This window comes from Pan troglodytes, chromosome 1, assembly GCF_028858775.2.
Source record: "Pan troglodytes isolate AG18354 chromosome 1, NHGRI_mPanTro3-v2.0_pri, whole genome shotgun sequence".
In the NCBI taxonomy this organism is placed as follows: Eukaryota; Metazoa; Chordata; class Mammalia; order Primates; family Hominidae; genus Pan; species Pan troglodytes.
Window position 1 is genome coordinate 228,429,359 of NC_072398.2, and position 21,935 is coordinate 228,451,293.

The window sequence follows — 21,935 nt, forward strand, 5'->3', positions numbered from 1 at the left end:
TCCTGCAGAGCCCGGCGAGGCCGCCCACGCAGGGCCGAAGCAGGTCCGGCGCCAGGGCCCCTCCCGCGGGCCAGACCCGACCGCGATCTTCGGCAGAGCTGGGGACGCCGGTGCCGACTCTGTGCCCGACGCCTGCGTTTCCCCCGGACTCCCTGCTGTCCCCCAGACGGCCCATCTTTCCTGACACCCGGGTCTCTCCCGGCCGCCGCCACTAGCGCTGGGCTCCTCGGCGCGCGGGGCGCTTGGAATCCAAGGGGCAGGGGATGTGGCCGGCGGGGAACAGGGGTGAGGGGCGGGGAACAGGGGTGAGGGGCGCCGCCCCAGGCCCAGGAGGAGGGGAACGGCTGCTTTCCGCCAAGCAGGGCCTGCCACCCACTCCTCCTGTGGAGCCACGGTCCCGCCCGGCAGAGGATCCCGCGGAGAGCCTCTGGGGGCTGCTCTCCCAACCCCAGCCGGAGTTTGGGCCCCACGTCCTTCCAGGGGTCACTCAGGACGCGAACACTCCCGGGCGGCGGCCAGCACCCTGCTCCCTCCCCCGGCCGCCGCCTGTGGGCTCGGGCTCTGGATCCCGTTCGGTGTTTGGAAGGAGCTCGCGGGCGTCGGTGCGCTTGGAGTTGCTCTCTGCGCGCACCAGACCTGCGCTAGGTCAGGCCGAAGCTCTCTACCGGCCAGCGACACCCGCCGCCCCGCCCGCCTGCTCCTCCTAGGCCATCGGGGCTTCCAGAGCCCTCGACCACGTACACCAGGCCCTGGCTAGGGGACCGGACATGCTGGGCGAGTTCCGAGAGGCTCTCAGTGGCGGCGCTGCTTATGGTCTAATGCTTATGGGGCCCGTGATCTGGTTCCGAACCGATGTCCTCTGCCCATGGTGACCCCCACGTCTCGGAAGGTCGCGTCAGTGAAGCCCGTGGCGTCGCGAGCGAGCCGGGCTGGCGCAGACTGGGTTCTCTGGCCGCAGCGGGTCCGCGCCTGACGGGGAGGGTCCGGCTGACTCGCACATCTTTATGGCTCACCCACTGTTTGCTGGGCGCACGGGGTGGGGACCCAAAGACGAATCCCATGCAGAGGTTTGGGTCTAGTTTTGGCAACAGAAAAGGCCGGCACCGCCGGAGTAGGACGCGCGCGCACCACCATCCATTCGGCCGGGGAGGTTGGGGCGTCCGCGGGGAGCAGACCCGAGGCTGGGCGCCCGGAGGTACGAGCAGGACCCTGGCCGGCTCTCAGCTCCCAGAACCCAGGGCCAGGCGGGGATGTCAGGGTCTGCGCGATCTGGGGGGCCCTAGAGGCGCCGGCGGGGCCTGGCGCGGACTACTAGCGGCCTGCGGGAGCCAGGGGTGGAGGGGGCCGCTGTCTAGGGAAGAGGACCGGGGTCCGGAGTCGGGGTGAGAACGAGGCACGCCCCTGAGCCTGCGAAACCTGCGGACCGAGCGCCCGCGCAGGAGCTCGCTCCCTCTGGGCCCCCAGGTCCCAGACCCGCACGATTCTTCGCCCGGTGCCAGCCCAGATGCGCGCGGGTGATGAACGGGCGGTGCCCGCGATCCACGCGCTCGCTCTGCCCAGTCAGCGGCAAATTCGTTCTCTCCTTGATCTCAGTGGCACTGGAGCGTGAGGCAAGGGCCAGGCGGCAGGTAGAGGGGTCGGACTCAGCAAAAGCAAACAAAACCCCAACCAAACGAAATAAATACTTATACATTACATACACGATATGATATATGTGCGACAGACACCGTATTACTTATTAAAGATATATTTGTAGGCAAACATATATTTACATGTAAACATACATTTACATATAAATATAAATATATATGCATGTGTATACACACGCAGACACACAGGTCGCTCAATTAAATTTGAATTTCAGATTAGCGAGTAATTTTTCCGTATTAGCATGTCCCGTGCAATATTTGGGAACATACTTATAACTAGATTTGTTGTGAATCTGAAATTCACATTTTACTGTGCTTTCTACGTTTTTATCAGCAGCCCTAGCTGGAGGTGCTCAAAGGCCTGCCGGCCTTTGAGGTAAGGTTCTCGGGTCGGAAATCCCTGGTCGGAAGAAACGTGGGCGTTTCCTTTAAAGCCCTGCGGCAGAAGAACTACAAGCCCCACAATGCCGCGCGGACGCCGGCGGCGCTGATAGGCTGCAGTTCACTTCCGCCTTCTGACTTCCGGCCTCGGAGGCCGGCGTCGGCTGTTGCAGACTGCTGCGCGCCCAGGGGTCCCGCGGGTTTTCGGGCGCAGGGTGGCGCCCGCGGCAGGCGGCGGCCATGAACTTCTCCGAGGTATTCAAGCTCTCCAGCTTACTCTGCAAGTTCTCCCCGGACGGCAAGTACCTGGTGAGCGGCGGGGACCTGGGCTACGGGCAGGACATCCTCGGTGCCAGCGTCCCCGGCGGGCAGGGCCGGGGGCGGCCGCGTGGGTGGAGGCAGCTTGGGGATCCTGCAGGTGCGGTGCCCGGACAGGTGCGGGGCCCGGGCAGGTACCCGGGGCAGGTGCAGGGTCTGAGCAAGTGCCCCAGACAGGTGCGGGACCCAAGAAGATACCCTAGACAGGTGGAGGGCCCGGGGAGGTGCCCCAAGCAGGTGCGGGGCCCAGGCAGGTACCCCAAGCAGATATGGGGGCCGGACAGGTGCAGGACCCCGGCAGGTGCCCGGGCAGGTGCGGGACCCAGGAAGATACCCTAGACAGGTGGGGGGTCTGGGGAGGTGCCCTTGGAAAGGTGGGTATCGGCAGTGCCGACTGCACACAGGTGAGGGTATAGGAGATGTCGGCTCTTTGTTGTTACTTTGTCACAAAAGGCAAATTGATCATTCTGTTGCCTGTAAACTGGTAAGTGGTGTGGCTACTTTGTCATCTCTACTTCTCCTCTAATTCTCTTCTCCTCTACCACATGCCGAATAAATGATTTAAATACTAGTATTCTATCCCCAGGTAAGGAAATAGTTGTCCTCATGGCTGGGATTTGAGGTCTTCGTTCCATGGGTGGCAGAAGGGTGCTTAAATCACAGAGCTATAACTTTAAGCTTCAAAACATATAGTGTATGTACCTGGATGCCTAGTAGTGTATATCCTCAGAAGAGAGGGATAACCCGGATGCCTAGTACGTATGTCCTCAGAAGAGGGGGACAATTGACATTGGAAAGCCACTAAGAAGAAACATGCCTCGTAAAAAGTGGGCTTCATTTTCCTTATCCACCACTTGTACTAACTGACTGATGTATCATGATGCTTTTTCGGGTTTTGCCTCTCCTGACATTCCTGTGCTCTGTCTAGCTTTTGAGAGTTTAACTCTCAAATTACGTTTTTTACCTCTTCAGGGAGGTTTTATTCCAAATCACATAAAATAGCATCAGCTACAAAACAGAAAACCTCATTAGTTTAAATGGCATCTCAGCCTTGGTATATTTTCAATGTGCCCCCCTCCTCAATTAAATGAGAGGTTTGTTTTTTGTTTTTACCATTTATGAAAATTTCAGTGAATTATAAGGAGAAAGATTACATCTGCTTGCTTAACTTGGGTGTTTTTTTCCAGCTTGTACACTCTGGTCAAAATACCCTGAAACACTTGGTAATGATCTGTTACTGGAATCACCTTCTTGAAAGCCCTGAGGACTGGGGAGAGCAGGTCCATGTTTCTAGTTTTCATATCTTGCAGTAGAGTTTATATGGTTCCTCAAGGTGTTGGTAAAAATATTCCATTTCATAAGGAATTCACTGTAACTGATCACAGTTTTCAAAGCTACAGTGTGAGAAAGTAAGTGCTGTGGTAGCTCCTTGTTCCAATCTGCTGTCACCCGCCCATCTCTCTTTTTTCCCATGGAAAACTAATGTGGCTTTCTTTTTTGATATCGGTTCATAAAACACAAACTACTTTGACCTTGATAAGTAAAACTAACGAAGCAGTTAACATTTAAACATCAGTTCTTGATCTTGAAACTGTAGTATAATATACATTCAGCAGGTGAGTACTCAGGCGTTATTTATACTTGAAATTGTTTGCTTGGATAGGGACATAATGAACAAATATGGACAAGAAGAAACTATCTTTAAGAAAATAGTACTAACACTTAAACATTTCCCGTTTCGTGTTAGGAATAGGTTAATGGACATAAATGAGCATTTGTGAAGCGTCTTTACGTGTGCAGAAGTGAAAGCCTGTCTTTTGATCTTCTGTTGTTTTGGCTCTGAGTTCGGCACTGCATAAGAAGATTGATGCATTCCTTGCCATTTTCGTTGTCATCTGTGAAGCCTCAATTCTTACCCTTTATAAATTTGAGGAAATTGTCCAAAAGTGTTTATAAAACTAGCAGAGGATTTTGGTTATTAGTTCACAGAAGAGCTTTCTCCCAATGCTACTTCCCATTTAAGTTTAGTTTTTAACATACAGATAAGAAGGGACTTTAAAATGTCTTAAAGCTTTAAGTAGCGAGTTAAAACATACTTTTATACTTTACAATAGAGTATAGCAATTTTAAAACCTGGCTTGTATATTTCAACATTACCCTTGTATGAACTGAACTGATCTTTAGGGGCTGGGGATGTCACTGGTGATCTAGACATGAAACCTCTGGCAGGAGAGAAGGCCACAGTCACTGAAGGCCAGGGCAGTAGCATTCCGAAGGCCCCCCTCTTTTGGAGTGGAGAATGTCAGGTGCTTGCTTTCTCATATTTTTTAGGCTTCCTGTGTCCAGTACCGGTTAGTGGTCCGGGATGTGAACACCCTTCAGATCCTTCAGCTGTACACGTGCCTAGATCAGATCCAGCACATCGAGTGGTCGGCAGACTCGCTCTTCATCCTGTGCGCCATGTACAAGCGAGGGCTGGTGCAGGTGTGTGCTGCCGTGTCGCTTAGAATCTGGACACCTTCTGAGGGCCCCTGGGAAGGAGGGGTTTTGTTCTGTGCCTTTCTAGTTTGAAAAAAAAGTCCGTGCAGCTCAAAGCCAGTTTTCTTTTGAAATTATAATGTTCTCTAAAGTTTAAGAACATTTAAACTAAGGAAACTCCAATGTCGTCTTAATTTCTAAGCAATATAGTTGAGAAACGGAGGTGTTGACAGCAATCTAGCCACTCGGATGTGGTGTGTTTCAGGAAGTCCTAAGAAGTCGTGTTTTCTTCTGTGTCCAAAGCTTAACTGAATGAGGTCTTAGGAATGACAATGTGAATAAACAGTTTTAAAACGACAACGAAATGAAATCACCAAGAAGCGTGGCTTACTTTTACAGTGGAATCCAGCACCAGCCCTTCATCATGAAAGGTTCTAAAAGACACCCTGTGCGATCGGGTCTCCGTTGGTTTAAAGGGAGTTGTCTCTCGGCGAGGCCTCGCTATAGACTGCTGATGAGTTTGAAGACACCCTGTGCGGTCGGGTCTCCGCTGCGTTTAAGCGAGCTGTCTCTCGGCGAGGCCTCGCTGTCTCTCGGTGCTGATGAGTTTGCACTTGCGTGTTTCTTTCTTCTCTCAATCCAGGTCTGGTCTTTAGAGCAGCCCGAATGGCACTGCAAAATAGACGAGGGCTCAGCCGGGCTGGTGGCCTCGTGCTGGAGCCCGGACGGGCGCCACATTCTCAACACCACGGAATTCCATGTAAGTGTCAGCCCCAAGACACCTTATTGGCCATGTGATCCTGTCCTCTGCTCCCGAAACAGCTGGGGAGTGCGAGAGGGGGTGTGTTTGGAGTATGCTAGTCTCCCCTTATCCTCAGGGGATTCATTCTAAGACCACCAGGGGATTCAGATCGTACCAAACCCTGTATTTCCTGTGTTTTTTCCTATACAGCATACCTGTGATACATTTAATTTATAAATTAGATACAGTAAGAGATTAGCAACAATCATAGTATAGAACAAGGATAACAATATACTGTTTATAATTGCATGGATAGAAGATTTGGTCTTACTGAAGATCTGAGCAACAACCTCAGCATAGGATTTTTTCTTTCCTTGTTGCGTCAAGAACTTTCAGCTTGTCATTTAAAGGAAGCACTTTGCGGCTTCTCTTTGGCGTATCCAGATTGCGAGCCCCACCGCCCGTGCTTTGGGCTGCTACTGAGTCAGATAAGGGTGTCGTGAACACAGGCACTGTCTGCTGCCCTGGGGCTGATGACTGAGGTGGCTCCCGAGTGGCTGGTAGATTGGCGGGGTTGGAGGGAGCCGGGGAGCGTATATAGTGGTGTGTATATTTTAGGTCAGAGCATTATAAGCCACTAAGTATTATTGTCTGATCTTTTGTCCAGTTTTGAAGAAAAAACATTTTAAAAATCTTAATTTAGATTTTTTAGGATTTCGGCAGTCCCTTTAATTCAACGATAGAAAATGCGCTGTGATATGAGCCGGCTCGCACCTTTCCTTCAGGAGCCTGGCCTGGGGGCGTGGCTCGGGGCGGTCGGCAGCCGCCCATTCACCTGCTGTAGGTACCGCACAACAGCCTCCGTGCTGAGCTCAATGCGGAGGGGAATGTTGACATCCGAGAATAAATCAGAGGGATCTGAGATAGGAGACTGCATTTTAAGTTAAAATTAGGCATATGTCAAGTGTTTAGATACCAGGTCTTTGGTGTCCGCAGTGTCTTTTTAAGATACAGAAAAATGGACGAATTCCTTTAATAATGTGCTTTTCTGATGGAGTTGGATCCCAGTGTTTGGGCCCAAGTCCACTGACTGCTCATAGCTGTCTGGGCTGCTGGCTGCACCTCGGCAACCCGCCCATCCCGCTGCGCCGCGCACACCACGCTGCAACCCGCCCATCCCGCTGCGCCGCGCACACCACGCTGCAACCCGCCCATCCCGCTGCGCCGCGCACACCACGCTGCAACCCGCCCATCCCGCTGCGCCGCGCACACCACGGGGCAACCCGCCCATCCCGCTGCGCCGCGCACACCACGGGGCAACCCGCCCATCCCGCTGCGCCGCGCACACCACGCGGCAACCCGCCCATCCCGCTGCGCCGCGCACACCACGGGGCAACCCGCCCATCCCGCTGCGCCGCGCACACCACGGGGCAACCCGCCCATCCCGCTGCGCCGCGCACACCACGTAGATGATGGCACCTGGGAGGATTTCTCCCAGCGTGTGGCTGCAGATGCTCTGTAGGGTTTCATTCGGCTTTTTTCAAGCTGGCATCGGCTGGGATAAAGTTTTATCCAGCCATGAGGGTTGCTGAATCAACTGCTTCAGATGGCTGGCTGGCTTTACATATTTTTCAGTTTCGATTTTAAAAAATACTCCAAATCTGATGTCTGCTATTATGGGCTGTCAGAGAATAAGACAGGAAACAAAGGCCCACCAATGTCTCCGCACTATGTATTGACATTGGAAGGCACTTTCGGCCTGAGTGTTTCAGAGAGGATAATTTGAGCTTTTCACGCAGCCGTGTCTAACAGTCTTCAGGCCTGTAATGCTTTGGGCCCAAATCTGCCCTTGAGAAGGGCTCATGTCGTGGGGTCAGCCTTGTTGTATTATCTTATTAAATGGCCCAGAAGGAAAACTACCATCTATAGAGTTTAGAAACCTTAAAAGATGGATTAAAGCCTGGTTTTGTTGAGCATCCCATGTCACACACACCAATATTGAAAACACCTTTGCTACAGAACAAACTGATTTTTCATAGAGTACATTTAGATGACATTGTTCAACCTAAGACTAAGGTCATGACCACTTTGCTGGTGGCCTTAGAGGAAACGTTAAGACCAGGTGGTGGACGAGGACCGGTAACCTCAAGGCATGGGGCATCTTGACCAAGATGTCAAAATGCGTCTCCAACTTTGCATGCGAACTTTAATGGTTGCAAGTGAGGAAACAAAACCGGAATTCCAGACGTGCTGGCCAGGAAGTGAGCTGCGGGCACCATCCATCAGTCTCATTCACAAGAGCAAGGACCAGGCCCGTTCGAGGATTAGCGGGGCCACTGGATCCCCTTCCGAAGGTGCGACCCCATGTCCGGGGCTTAGCGGGGCCACTGGGTCCCCTTCCGAAGGCGCAACCCCATGTCCGGGGCTTAGCGGGGCCACTGGATCCCCTTCCGAAGGCACCACCTCATGTCCGGGGCTTAGCGGGGCCACTGGGTCCCCTTCTGAAGGCACCACCCCATGTCCGGGGCTCAGCGGGGCCACTGGGTCCCCTTCCGAAGGCACCACCCCATGTCCGGGGCTTAGCGGGGCCACTGGGTCCCCTTCCGAAGGCGCAACCCCATGTCCGGGGCTTAGCGGGGCCACTGGGTCCCCTTCCGAAGGCGCAACCCCATGTCCGGGGCTTAGCGGGGCCACTGGGTCCCCTTCCGAAGGCGCAACCCCATGTCCGGGGCTTAGTGGGGCCACTGGGTCCCCTTCCGAAGGCGCAACCCCATGTCTGGGGCTTAGTGGGGCCACTGGATCCACTTGTGAAGGCACCACCCCACGTGAGGGTGCTGTGGAGCATGGGAGACGTCCCTGCCTCTTGCGTTTTAACGTGAAAAGGCGAGCTTGCGCCCTTTAGACGAGGTTCAGTGAGGCATCAAAAGCGGCTCAGCCCGAGGCCTGCAGCGGAGCACCGCCACGCTTTCAGAGCCCTTCTCTTCCTCGTAGCAATGCCCTCCCCACCCGAGGGCACCTTTGCCCCACGTCTTGCGTGAATCACATCCTCACTGTTCTTGAGTCTCACTGCATAGAGTCTCTAAACACCACATTGCTTGCTGTGCAGTGTAAAGTTGATTTATGGGGGCTTGTACTTTGCAGTCTCTGCTGTTGCTGTTCCCCGTCACTGCTTTTAGACTCCTCCGTGTTGACAGGCATCGCTGGGCCTTCCCTTCCTCGTGAGGAACGCCATTCAGTCCTCGCCTGCTGGACGTGTGCGTCGCCACGGACGGTGTGGCTGTGAACGTGTTGTCCCCGTCTCCTGGGCACATACCCGGAGAGCCTCTCTAGGAGAGCCTTGCTTGGCCGTAGCAGATGGAGAGGTTTCATTTGCCAAGGCTTTTGTGGCAGGATTACAATGATTCCATCCAGGCGACTAAATGATACTGCAGTTCGGATTTAGTTTACGTTTCCCTAATTCTCGGTGAGGTTGAGTGCTTTCCTATCTTGTTTCATTACACACAGACGCTCACACATGCTCCATTTAAATGAAGCAGGTTCACGTGGTGGGGCACACTGTGGGGTCTGAATCCATTTCTACCTTTTCCCAGCAGCATTTTTTTTTTTTTTGAGATGGAGTTTCGCTCTTGTCCCCCAGGCTGTAGTGCAATGGTGTGATCCAAGCTCACCGCAACCTCCGCCTCCCAGGTTCAAGCGATTTTCCCGCCTCAGCCTCCCGAGTAGCTGGGATTACAGGCATGCGCCACCACGCCTGGCTAATTTTGTATTTTTAGTAGAGATGGGGTTTCTCATGTTGGTCAGGCTGGTCTCAAACTCTCGACCTCAGTTGATCTGCCTGCCTCGGCCTCCCAAAGTGCTGGGATTACAGGTGTGAGCCACTGTGCCCAGCTCCCAGCAGCATTTATTTAGAAGACTGTCTTCACCAGCTATAGCAGGAACTCAGTTCCATTATACCTGCAGGATCACTTCTGGTTTCCATTCCAGTCCACTGTTGGTCCACGTATGTGCCAGCACCACACTGTCTACATTATTGAGGTTCTATGGTGTGTTTGAATATCTGATGGGACTGATTCCTCTTCATTGCTCTTGTAGTCTGTCAGATTTTTTAAAAACAATTTTTTTGTAGAGTTGGGGTCTCCCTTTGTTTCCCAGGCTGGTCTTGAGCTCCTAAACTCACGCAATCCTTCCTTCCCAGCCTCCTGTATAGCTGGCATTACAGGTGCACAACAGTGCGCCCGGCTCTGCCAGATTTTTAAGTGGATTTTTGAGACTTTGTTGTTAGCTGCATACAAACTTTTAACTGTTTGTAAACAGATTTCCTAGTGAAGCAGTTTTCATGATTTCGCGGTGGCCCAGGCCTTTTGTTGTAAAGTATTCCTCTTTATGTCTCACGGTTCTTTTTGTTTCAGAGTCTGATTTATCCCGTACGAATGCAGCAGTGCCACCTTTCTCTTGGTTAGGATTTTCTTGATATGTCTTTTTCTATCCTTTTACCTTCTACATTTCTGCATCCTTAAACTTGAGTGTGTATGTTGTAAATAGTCTATAGTTAGCTTTAAAAATATATCCAGACTGAAAACTTTTTCTTATATCTGAATAAAGGCAATTAAAACAATTTATAAGCAATATAATTCACCCACTTTAACAGTACAGTTGAGTGAGTCACTTTGCACGTCGTTGCCACCACAATCAGGACCAAGACTGTTCACCGGTGGTATGGGGCTCCTCGTGCCCCTTGTGCTCAGTCCGTCTCCCACCTGTGTCCGGCAGCCGGTGCCTGCTGCGGGGCGAGCAGCACTGCCTACTCGGAATCCCATCTGCACAGAGCCATGGTGCGTGGAGCTGTGCGTCTGCTTCCTTTCCCCTGGCATGTTGCTGGTTTTGAGTGTGCTGGGTTGTGGGGTGGATCGGTGGCCTGTTCCTCCATCTTGAGAGTGCTGGGTCATGGCGTGGAGAGAGTGCTGGGTCGTGGCATGGATCAGTGGCCTGTTCCTCCCGTCTTGAGTGTACTGGGTCATGGCTTGGATCCGTGGCCCATTCCTCTCACCCTGAGCATGCTGAGTTGTGGTGTGGATCGGTGGCCCGTTCCTTCCGTCTTCAGCACACTGGGTCGTAGCGTGGATCAGCGGCCCTTCCTTCCCTCCTGAGTGCTCTGGGTCATGTGGATCCCTCTGGTCCTTTCTTCCTGCTGCTGAGTGCTGTGGAGCCCATCCCACGGGTCTCCTCCGCTGGCTTCTCCAGTGGTCAGTGGAAGGTAACAGCGCTGATGAAGGTGTATATTTAACTACCTTTTTTTCTTATTGGGTTTTTAAAAGTTGCAAACAGTTATCTTTTAAAGGTTTTTGTTTCTTTGTTTTTGTGAGATGAAGGTAAAAATCAGGCTTAAAGTGCTCCGTGTGTTTCCTAAGATGTGCCTGAGTGGGGAGCCTCGGCCAGGTGCACCCCACAGGGATGCAGGGCCACAGGTGGGAGATGTGCTTTTCTCCTGTGACTCTGCAGTAGGCTCTGGAGGGCAGGTCTCTGCCCTGGGTGGCACATGGACTCTCCTGATGCTGAGAGGCTCGGGCGCTGCACCCCGCCCTGCTGATGCTGAGATGCTCGGTTGCTGCACCCTGCCCTGCTGATGCTGAGATGCTCGGTTGCTGCACCCTGCCCTGCTGATGCTGAGATGCTCGGTTGCTGCACCCTGCCCTGCTGATGCTGAGATGCTCGGGCGCTCCACCCCGCCCTGCTGATGCTCAGAGCCTCGGGCGCTCCACCCCGCCCTGCTGATGCTCAGAGCCTCGGGCGTTCCACTCTGCCCTGCTGATGCTCAGAGCCTCGGGCGCTGCACCCCGCCCTGCTGATGCTCAGAGCCTCGGGCGTTCCACCCTGCCCTGCTGATGCTCAGAGCCTCGGGCGCTCCACCCCGCCCTGCTGATGCTCAGAGCCTCGGGCGCTCCACCCCGCCCTGCTGATGCTGAGATGCTCGGGCGCTCCACCCCGCCCTGCTGATGCTCAGAGCCTCAGGCGCTGCACCCACCCTGCTGATGCTGAGAGGCTCGGGCAAGGTTTCAGCCTCAGACACGCTGGTGGGAAGTAGCACGCTTCCTCGCTCAGGCCCCAGCGCCCTCCTTGGCCTCAGCTTGCAGAGCTGTTAGAGGAGCAAGTGCTCTGTGCAGCTGGAGTTCCGAGGCATGGTCCCCAGAACGGCCAGTGTGTTTCGGGTTCAGCATCAGCACAGGAGCCCTTCCGTGCTGCCACGTGACCCCTGGAGCTCGTTGATCCACTACCTGTGTGTTCAGGACTTCTCTCCTGAACGCTGTATATGTTGTTTGGAGAAACAATTACAGACATCAGATTTTCTTTTCTCTTGTAAGAAGAGATGATGTGTAGACATTTAAATTAAACCATTTGTTAATATCCTATAGTGACAGCCTGGCAGCGTTTGCAGGAGTGACACTGTGGACACGCTGTGCCCCACATGCTGCGGCCCCACTTACGCTGCTGGAGGCGGTCCCCCACCCCGGGCCTCATCCTCAGCGAGGACCCCTGCCTGACACACACGGAGCTGGCAGTCAGCACCCCACCCCGCATGGAGCTGCGCAGCCCTGTGTCCCCACACACGGAGCTGGCAGTCAGCACCCCACCCCGCATGGAGCTGCGCAGCCCTGTGTCCCCACACATGGAGCTGGCAGTCAGCACCCCACCCCGCACCTTGTGTCCCCGCACCTCGGCCACATTTCAGTTAACTACCAGATTCATCAGTGGGCCGGGGATGTGGGAAGCAAGATGATTCCCTGGTAGGCTCCACGGGGTCTCAGTGGGAAATGCAGGTGGAGGGACGCAGCAGCCCTGGAAGTCCCGCGGCGCTGCCACGGGGAGGGCTGGACCACCCACTGCGGTGCCTCTCCCTCAGCAGGCACGCCCTCGTCGGCCTGGTTAGAAAATCATCTTTTGGCCTCACTGTGCCAGCCTAGTCAGCTCTCAGCTCCCTGAGTCAGGGAAAGGGGTGGAAAAGTGGACAGTCCAGCAGCGCATGTTCTAGAACCCTCTGCAGATGCAGCCAGGCCAGCGAGCACATGCAGGAGGCAGACGGCCACCTTCTTGGGTGTTGAGTGGCTGCTCCTGCCTCAGGGCTGCAGATGCAGGCTCACAGCCCCCTGGTGAGCCCCGGAGTGGCTGCATCCAATCTCCAGATCCTCTGTCTTCCCATAAAGGAGACTGAATCCGTGGTGGTTTCTAGATCAAGATTTTTCTCTGAGTAACTCAGGGTTATTATAACATGCAACCTGTGGTCACTTTGAAAAAGCTAATGAAAAAGCACTTGGATTTAACTTTATGTCACTCAATTTTGGTATAAAACAACAACAACAGAAAACCAAGAACACCAAATTTACCGTAACCACAGTAAAATACGCATTTGAATATTCCGGTAGGAGGGCAGGCATCCCCCAGGTCCTGATAGATCCACTCCAGCAGTCAGGCCTGTGCTTGGGGACGCGTGGGCGGGTTGAGGATTGAGACGGTCTCTGATGATGCTAAAGAAGTGTTTCCTTTCTCTTTCCCCTTTCCCCCAACAGCTGCGGATAACCGTCTGGTCCTTGTGCACAAAATCCGTGTCTTACATCAAATACCCGAAAGCTTGTCTGCAGGGTGAGTCGATCGGAGCCACGCAAAAGCCATTTCTTTGCAGCTGTTTGACTTTTTTGTCACGGGAAGTTTCAGAGAGGCAGAAGTAGCTTCAGCAGCATATCAACACATAGCCAACCCCCTTGGGCTCTTCTAAAGGAGACCTTAGGTCTCCTCATGCTTCATCTGTAAATATTTCCATATGTGTCTCAAAAAGGCAAGAGTCCCCTTTTAAAACATGACCACAGTGACTCAAGACAACGTGGCCTAAGACATGGAAGAACGGTGGCGTTGATGCCGGTCCCCTTGACCTTGGTGGCAGAGCTGGGCGTTCAGACCCCTTCCAGCCGATGCCTGTTGAGAGGCCCACCTCAGGCATCCAGTTCTGAGCTTTCTCTCTTCTGTGGACTAAATATGATGTCTGCGAAAGGGGGAGGTCTTGCCTGTCATCTCTGGGCATCCCAGAGGGATATGTGACCAGTGTCCCTTCCTTGTGGAAGCCTGTGAGCCATCTGGAAGAAAGGGGGCCGGCGCAGGGTGGCCCACTGCCAGCGCGTCTAACTGGACCGCGCAGAGCTAGTGGGAGGTGCCACTCCTGAGTCCTGGACGACACCGCACTGTCTTTTTGCGGAATGAAACATACACAGTTGGAATGATGCTTTCATTTTTCTCCGTTGCTGCCAGCGGTTTGGAAATTGCATTTGAATGCAATGCAATCACACTCTTATTCTTATAGTTGGAATATTAGCGTCCCTCCAGATGAGATACATATCTCTTGATAGGAGTGGACACCGTGGTTTCGTCATTTGAGGTATTCTTTTCACTCATGAATGATGAATTCTGGCCTAGGGCTTTTTAAGCTAATACAGAACTGGAAAATAAGAGTTTAACATTTTCAACTAAAGTTTCTTCCAAATTTTCATCTTATTATTACTTTTTTGAAACAGGGTCTTGCTCTGTCACCCAGGCTGGAGTGCAGTGACACGATCACAGCTCAGTGCAGCCTCGACCTCCTGGGCTTAAGTGATCCTCTCACCTCAGCCTCCTGAGTAGCTGGGACTACAGGCACACACCACCACAGCCGGCTGATATTTTGTAGAGACGGGGTTTCACCAAGTTGTCTGGGCTCCTTTCAAATTCCTAGGCTCAAGCGATTCACCTGCTTCAGCCTCCCAAAGTGCTGGGATTACAGGCGTGAGCCACCATGCCTGGCCACACATTTTCATCTTCAGTTTACTTCTTCCAAATAATTAAATTTAAAGGTAAAATAAATATGGTAGGAACCAGCTGCCTTTTGCCTAGCTGGAGATAGCCCTGGGTGTCCCGCAGCTTAGACATGGGGGGACTCGAAGGCCTGTGTTTCTCACTCATATTTGTGATTAATCAGAGGTCACACCACTTGGTATTTTTGACAGAGCCTTCCAAACCGGCTCCTGTGTGTGTACAGCTTCCCCCAGCACACACTGCGTTGTGAGGGTGAAGCCACCGTGCCTTGGGTTTCTCCTCTGCACTAGAATGTTCTTGTCTGTCTGAGGAGCAGTGCTCGGCGTTGTGCCATTTCCCTTCTTTTCACCTCTGCTTTCTTTTCCTCCTCCTTCCTGGTGAATTACTACTGTGGTTTCTCTTGCTTGATTTTGTGGCCGCTTGATTTCAGTGCATTTGCCTCTTCCTGCAGGAATCACCTTCACCAGGGACGGCCGCTACATGGCGCTGGCAGAACGGCGCGACTGCAAAGATTACGTGAGCATCTTCGTCTGCAGTGATTGGCAGCTCCTGCGGGTAAGGCGTCCCCCAGACTGGAATAAAGTTGTCCTGCTGACTGCGGAGGGATCGAGTGAAGTAGATCCTTCCAGATTCCAGGGGATCTTTGGTAGGATATGGAGCAAGGTGATGTTGTATTAACAAAGGGCAGGTGCACTGCGAATCACTTCCAGTGGCACCCGCTTGTGTGTTCAGGAGACTTGGTGAAAAGGACACATGCCCAGGTGTTTTAAAAGTGAATATGCTGTCACATCTGAGCCCTTTTCCTTGTCCTTTGTGATGGTGTTTGCGCATGTGTGTGCCACGTCGGGAGTGGGGGGGGACGTGGAAGTTCACCTTGACTGAGGGCCTGCATTAGGCAGGGTGCTCTGCCAGGTGCCCAGGCACAGAGGGCACTGCCCCCACAGCAGACATATGAACACGATTCCAGCACAATCCATCATTAAGGTAGAGCAACCTCTGGAATGCTGTCAGAGCGCAGAACCCGGGATCCAGGCAGTGCTCTGGAAGGGACTTGTCTGAGCTGGGTCTAAAGGAGTGAGCCTGGCCAGGCAAGGAAAGGTGAGGGGGAGAGTGTGCACATGAGTGCAGGTGCGGGGAGACCAAGCCACCTTCGGGGGCTGGCCAGGCAAGGAAAGGTGAGGGGGAGAGTGCACATGAGTGCAGGCGTGGGGAGACCAAGCCGCCCTCGGGGGCTGGCCAGGCAAGGAAAGGTAAGGGGGAGAGTGTGCACACGAGTGCAGGCGCGGGGAGACCAAGCCGCCCTCGGGTGCTGGCCAGGCACTGACGCTGGCACCTGTGGCGGTGCAGCCCCAGCAGCAGCTCTACAGGGATTTCATGCATTTCCAGGATAGAGCTGTTGAGATTTTGTCAATTTCTATATAAGGAAATTAAGTGCGTTAAGAACATCAGTCATAAATGCAATTTATTTACGAAAATATTTTCCAAATTTAATGTTTCCCCCCCTTCCTTTGGAAGCATTTTGATACGGACACCCAGGATCTCACAGGGATTGAGTGGGCCCCAAACGGCTGTGTGCTGGCAGTGTGGGACACCTGCTTGGAGGTATGAAGATGACCAGGTGACATGTTTGCTTTCGAGAGCTTTTCCCGGAATTTCATGCTTTCTGAATGCTGCAATATAGTTTGCTTTATCTTATTTCAGATAACAAGTTGAGCTTTGTTTTAAAAGACAGGGTCTTGCTCTGTCACCCAGGCTGGAGTGCAGTGGTGTGATCACGGCCCACTGCAGCCTCGACCTCCTGGACTCAAGTGATCCTCCTACCTCAGCCTCCCAAGTAGCTGGGACCACAAGCATGCACCACCACGCCCGGCTAATTTTTGTATTCTTTGTAGAGATGGGGTTTCACCGTGTTGCCCAGACTGCTCTTGAGCTTCTGTGTTCAAGTGATCTGCCAGCTTCGGCCTCCCAAAGTGCTGGGATTACAGGCGTGAGCCACCGCGCCCGGCCGAGTTGCCAGCTTCGGCCTCCCAAAGTGCTGGGATTACAGGTGTGAGCCACCGCGCCCGGCCGAGTTGACAGCTTCGGCCTCCCAAAGTGCTGGGATTACAGGCGTGAGCCACCGCGCCCGGCCGAGCTGAACTTTTATCAGCGAGCCATTAGCTTGACCTCCCAATTTCCCCTTTTTCCTCATGCTCTCACTGCCTCTCCGTGACTGTCTCAGTTCTAGCTGGCAGTTCCAGCTTTTCCACGGCCACGCAGACAGTCCTGCCAGCTCTGTGCTATCTGCACCAATGTCACTCTGCAGCACCCGCGTCTGTGGTGCGTTCCCGGCGACTGGGGTGTATTCATTATTAACTGAAATGTCTCATCTGCAGTACAAGATTCTGCTGTACTCATTGGACGGCCGGTTGTTGTCCACGTACAGCGCTTACGAGTGGTCCCTGGGCATCAAGTCTGTGGCCTGGAGCCCCAGCAGTCAGTTCCTGGCAGTTGGGAGCTACGATGGAAAGGTGGGAAGCAGTGCAGGGCACTCAGGAAGTCCGACCGCCCAGCGGGCCGGGCCCTGCCTCAGCTGTGCGTGGTTTCCTTCCTCAGGTGCGCATCCTTCATCACGTGACTTGGAAAATGATCACGGAGTTTGGGCATCCTGCAACCATTAATGATCCCAAGACAGTAAGTCTGGAACACGTGTTTCTGCCTGAGCAGGCTGTTGGGGAGGGCGGTGGGAAACTGCTCCTTCACTTTGCTTTCTTGATTGTGGTTTATTATTTAACCGGGCACGTCCATCACTGTAAACTTGCTACTGTGACATTTCACGCGTCTGGCCCTGCCCTGGCCTTTGTTCTTCCTCCTCCACACCGCCCAAAGGGTCTGAGGTGGGCCTTGCCCTGGCCTGTCCTCTGCCGCCGCCACCCCAGTCCAGTTGTCTCCTTTGTGGTCTGTCTGGATGCAGATCCCTGTGCTGTACAGAGTGGCCAGGGTCTCCTGCCCCCAAACACTGGGCATCTGCTGTCGTGCCAGGCACTGTGCTCTGGGCTGCAGCCAGAGAAGAGACAGACCCCTGTACTTGCAGAGTGCGGCTGGAGAGACAGGGAAGGGGCTGGAGAGCTGGGTGTCTCCACGGGGTGGCAGGGAGTGGCCACCAGCGAGGGATCGCAGGCACAGATGCTGCACCAGTGATCAGGGACTCGGGGAGGGAGCGTTCCAGGCCAAGGGAACAGGAAATGCAAAGGCCCCGAGGAGTGGGCCACGCATCCATGTGTGCAGCGGGCACTGCGCTGGGAGCCGGAGACAAATGCTGCCCTCCTGGTGTTGACCTGTAACCGACAGAGCTGAGGGAAAGGCGGCTTGGATTCGATGAAGAGGCCAGTGAGTGGCTGGGGCTGCGCGTGCCAGATCAGCCACTGCCGGGGATGCATCCTGGAGGGGTGTTTAAGTGAAGACCAGGAGGAGGAGCTGAGGAGCCGCGTGGTGTCTGGGCAGAAAGGGTGTTTCAGGCAAAGGGGCCTCCTGACGTGGCCAGTGGCTTGTGTGGCTGGAGGCCAGGGCGTCTGGACAGGTGAGCCCGAGCAGGGCTGGCCACACAGGTCCTGAAGGTTTGCCTGCGATTCCTGCATTCTCCAAATCCCTTTGCCACACAGCAGCAGAGCATGCTTTAAAGGCATGAACCAGGCCAGGTGACTCCCTTACCTGGGGCTCTTCAGGGGCGTGGGGGCTGCCCGCCTTCCACTGAGCCTGGGCCGCTGTCCTTTGCTTGCCAGGCTCTTGGGCACAGATGCCCCCACTTCCGGTCTGTGTCTGCTGCTCCTGGGGCCTCTGCTGTGTTGGTGCAAGTGTTCTCTGTATCCTCTAATCACGGAGGGAAGGCTGAGCCCGCTCCCTTGCTGGATGATGGTGGCTGCAGTGGTCTCCCGTCTGTAATCACAGGGCACATATTTGCTGCCTGTGTCTCAAAGGGTGGGCTCCTCAGCAGGACACGAGAGAGGGTGGCTGGGTGATCTCAGCTCTCGGGACTGCGGGGTTCGTGCTTCCATCTCTCCCGGTGGCAGCAGGACCAGCTGTCATGGCAGGCACGCCTGTTGACCATGCGCTGTCATGGGCATTTGCCACGTCCATCCTTGGCTTCCGGGTCCCTGTCCTGAGCCGGGCGTGGCCACCTTGTGTCTTTCAGGTGGTGTATAAGGAGGCCGAGAAGAGCCCACAGCTGGGACTGGGCTGCCTCTCCTTCCCGCCCCCCAGGGCCGGGGCCGGCCCTCTCCCGAGCTCAGAGAGTAAATGTAAGTAGCACATGTGATGTCATTTGTTTTCCTTTTTTAATGCAAGATTCCTCGTTGTCCAGATAAACTTCGGATGTTCCTTCTGTTTAAAAAAAAAAAACACTTTTTTTCCTTTCCATGCTTCCAGCCAGCGTGCCCCTCAGCCTGTGGGCTGGAGGTTGACTGGGGTCTGAATTGCACAGTGGGCCGTGAAGGTGCAGCTTCTGTTACTGAATATGAGCCCTGGAGACCCGGATCTGACAGCGGGAGCTCCGAGGGGATGGATGTTTTTCAAAGAAACACTTTTCCGTGGGTGGTGCTCAGAGTGGGTCTGGAAGCCGGCGGTGCTCCTGAGCGCTGTCTCCGGCTTGAGGCCCGGTTCTGATGCAGCCTCTTGACTCTGGGCATTTCCTATGTGTCTGTTTCCTCATCGCTGAAATGGGCATAGTAAAAGCACCCACCCCACAGGGGCATGAGGGCATCTGAAGGTTGCAGGTAGAGGAAGCGGTGCCCCGAGTGCCGACGGGCCCACCCCGGGGCTCGGTGTGTGCTCAGGATGGGGGTCAGGACAGGTGCAGCCTGGCACACAGGAGGCGCTCCCCAGGAGCCCAGGGGCGTCCTTGCTCCACAGCCCCTGCTTCTGCTGTGATGATGGTTCTTCCACAGCCGGAAAGTCTAAGGGTACTGACGCTGAGGTGGAAGGGATTGTGAACTCAGATGCTGGTAGTCGACAGAAAAGTGCTGAGGAGTTGGAGCTGCTGAGATTGCAGCTAGGACCTGTCCATGTCCCTCTCCAGTCAGCCCCTGGCACGTGGGGTCCACCCCCCACCTAGTAGGGCCTGGCAGGTGATGGTGCCACTCTCATCCGGGGCACTTGCGGGCAGGCCCCTCGCTGTGGCTGCCAGGCTTTGCTTAGCTCTTCCTGCCCTTGGGCCGCACTTTCCTCCCCTTTGAACAGAGGAGCTGGGTTCGCGATGCCCGATGCAGGCACAGCAGCCTCTCGGCCGCGTGCGTACTTCCCGAAAGGGTGACAGTGGCGTGTTCTTCCTGTTGGTGTTCTAGATGAGATCGCCTCTGTCCCAGTCTCCTTACAGACACTGAAACCTGTTACCGACAGAGCAAACCCGAAAATCGGCATAGGAATGCTGGCATTTAGTCCTGACAGCTACTTCCTGGCGACAAGGAACGGTCAGTTGTGCTGACGCAGGTGCTGTCTCACCCCTTACTGTGTCCTGTGGCCCCAGGTGTAGAAGCGACTGGAAAAGAAAATGAAGTTGGGGGTTTCCGACACGTCACCTCCTTTCACGTTTCTGCAGTAGCCGAGGTGCTCACAGAAGCTCCTTGGAGGCGCTGGGCCTTTGTCCTGCAGCAGCCGCAGGCCGGCGCATGAGTCAGGAGGCCTCCACCCTGCTCACTTGCTCCGCTCTGCTGAGTAGAAAGCAGGGCTGGGCACACTGCAGCCCGTCTTTTGTTAAGAGTTTCTCCATTTGTAAAGGGCTAAAAAAAAAAAAAAAAAAAACACCAAAGAAAGAAACACATTTGGGCCCCTTACAGCCTGTGATGGCCACCCTGGCCCTGGCCAGGAGCCCTACAGGGCCCAACTGAACCCAGACTGCAGGGTGCAGCCGCCCCACCCCACCGGTTCTTCCCCTCCCCTCCTGTGGTGTCAACAGCAGAGCAGAGGGGCAGGGCCAACACAGAGGAGCCAGGCAGGGATGACACCGGTGCCCTGTCCTTCCTTCCTCAGACAACATCCCCAATGCCGTCTGGGTCTGGGACATTCAGAAGCTGAGGCTGTTCGCGGTGCTCGAGCAGCTGTCCCCAGTGCGCACGTTTCAGTGGGACCCGCAGCAGCCGCGGCTGGCCATCTGCACGGGAGGCAGCAGGCTCTACCTGTGGTCCCCAGCGGGCTGCATGTCGGTGCAGGTGCCTGGGGAAGGTAAGCACATCCCCGAGGCCACGGACGTGGCAGCCTTACTGTGTGCAGTCTGGCATCACACGGGCTGAACTGTTGAAGCCCAGCTGCTGTCTCCGGCAGCACTCCAGGGAAACTGCCCTCAGAGTCTTTGCGTAAACCTCAAGACGGACACACAGGGGACCCGCTGCCCTCAGCTTTATGGGTTAGAAGCAGCCTCTCCCTGACTTGAGGCAGCTCTGGGGCTCCACCCTGGCTCTGCCTATGTGGGTCACTCCAGGCACTGTGCTGGCCTGCAGGACAAGGGGGTGCCCATCCCCCAGAATCTGGGCCTCTCCCGCTGTAATCCTCTGGCCACCTGTCTCTCTCTAGGCGACTTTGCAGTGCTTTCTCTGTGCTGGCATTTAAGCGGAGATTCGATGGCCCTCCTCAGCAAGGATCACTTCTGCCTCTGCTTCCTGGAGACAGAGGCAGTGGTCGGCACAGCCTGCAGACAGCTGGGCGGCCACACGTAGCAGCGGGGCACTAATGTGTGCAGAAACGGGACTACTCTGTGTTTCCAGTGTGGGAAAAAACACAGCTTCACCAGGAGGTTCTCCACTGTGGTGGTCTGGATTCAGTGATTGATTCTATTTTTCTATAGCAAAGCATTTTTGTAAATATGTATGGTATAAAACTGTAGTTTCATTATTTAAAATAAATACTTGCTGATTTATACAACTACTTCTCTTCTTGAAACGTTTAGTCACAGGCAGGTTTTCTAGGTTCGAGGTTCTGGTCAGTCTTAGGGAAGATGGACAGCCCTACAGTAACTGAGCCCCGGGCCACTAGCTCCCGCCAGACACCCGGCCTGCTCTGGGTTCTCTGTTTGGATGTGTTAGGACAACGAGGGGGCATCTCTGTGGGGCACGTCCAGCCTCCCCACGGTGGGTCTGCTCTGAAGTGTGGGCAGGGAGCCCTGGCACCTGAGCGCAGGGCCACCCCCAGGTCCAGTCCCCTCGGGATGGGAGCTGCAGGTCCCCGACCAGCTGAGTCAGTTCCTCAGGAAGTCTCATGTCTACTCTGGTTTCGGAACCAGTGTGCGTGGGTCTCCACCTTGGCTATTTGCAGGAAGTGCCTAGAACCACCCAGAACCATTCCATCAATCTCTCCAGCTGGTGCTCGGCAGGCAGCCAGGCTTAGTTGGCACCACAGGTTGGGGGATCAGGGTTGCAAACCTAGGTTGTTGCATATCGTGATCTCTTTCTGCAGAGAACCATACTCGGCACTGCTGTGACAGGCAGTCCGCATGGTACAGGCAGAACAGGCCCACAGGTGCAGAGCCGGCAGGGATGGGGCAGGCTTTCAAAGAGGGAAGAGAC

At 54.5% G+C, this 21,935-nt stretch overlaps 1 protein-coding gene across 3 annotated transcripts; it reads left to right on the forward strand.

The window, feature by feature from the left end:
• Positions 1 to 9: 9 nt before the first annotated feature.
• Positions 10 to 21,294, forward strand: WRAP73 (WD repeat containing, antisense to TP73). Of its 3 annotated transcripts, XM_001151905.8 has the most exons (12): positions 10 to 2,339; positions 4,680 to 4,832; positions 5,470 to 5,586; positions 13,131 to 13,203; positions 14,855 to 14,958; positions 15,919 to 16,005; positions 16,779 to 16,913; positions 16,999 to 17,076; positions 18,575 to 18,680; positions 19,722 to 19,847; positions 20,407 to 20,598; positions 20,947 to 21,294. In XM_001151905.8, the coding sequence occupies exons 1-12, from the start codon at positions 2,271 to 2,273 to the stop codon at positions 21,087 to 21,089; spliced, it is 1,383 nt and encodes a 460-aa protein (XP_001151905.1). In that variant the 5' UTR covers positions 10 to 2,270; the 3' UTR covers positions 21,090 to 21,294. The 3 variants fall into 3 exon arrangements, with proteins under 3 accessions (XP_001151905.1, XP_016808294.1, XP_016808296.1); XM_016952805.2 differs by lacking the exon at positions 19,722 to 19,847 and having other exon boundaries at positions 1,984 to 2,339; XM_016952807.4 differs by lacking the exon at positions 16,779 to 16,913 and having other exon boundaries at positions 1,984 to 2,339.
• The last annotated feature ends 641 nt before the right edge of the window (positions 21,295 to 21,935 follow it).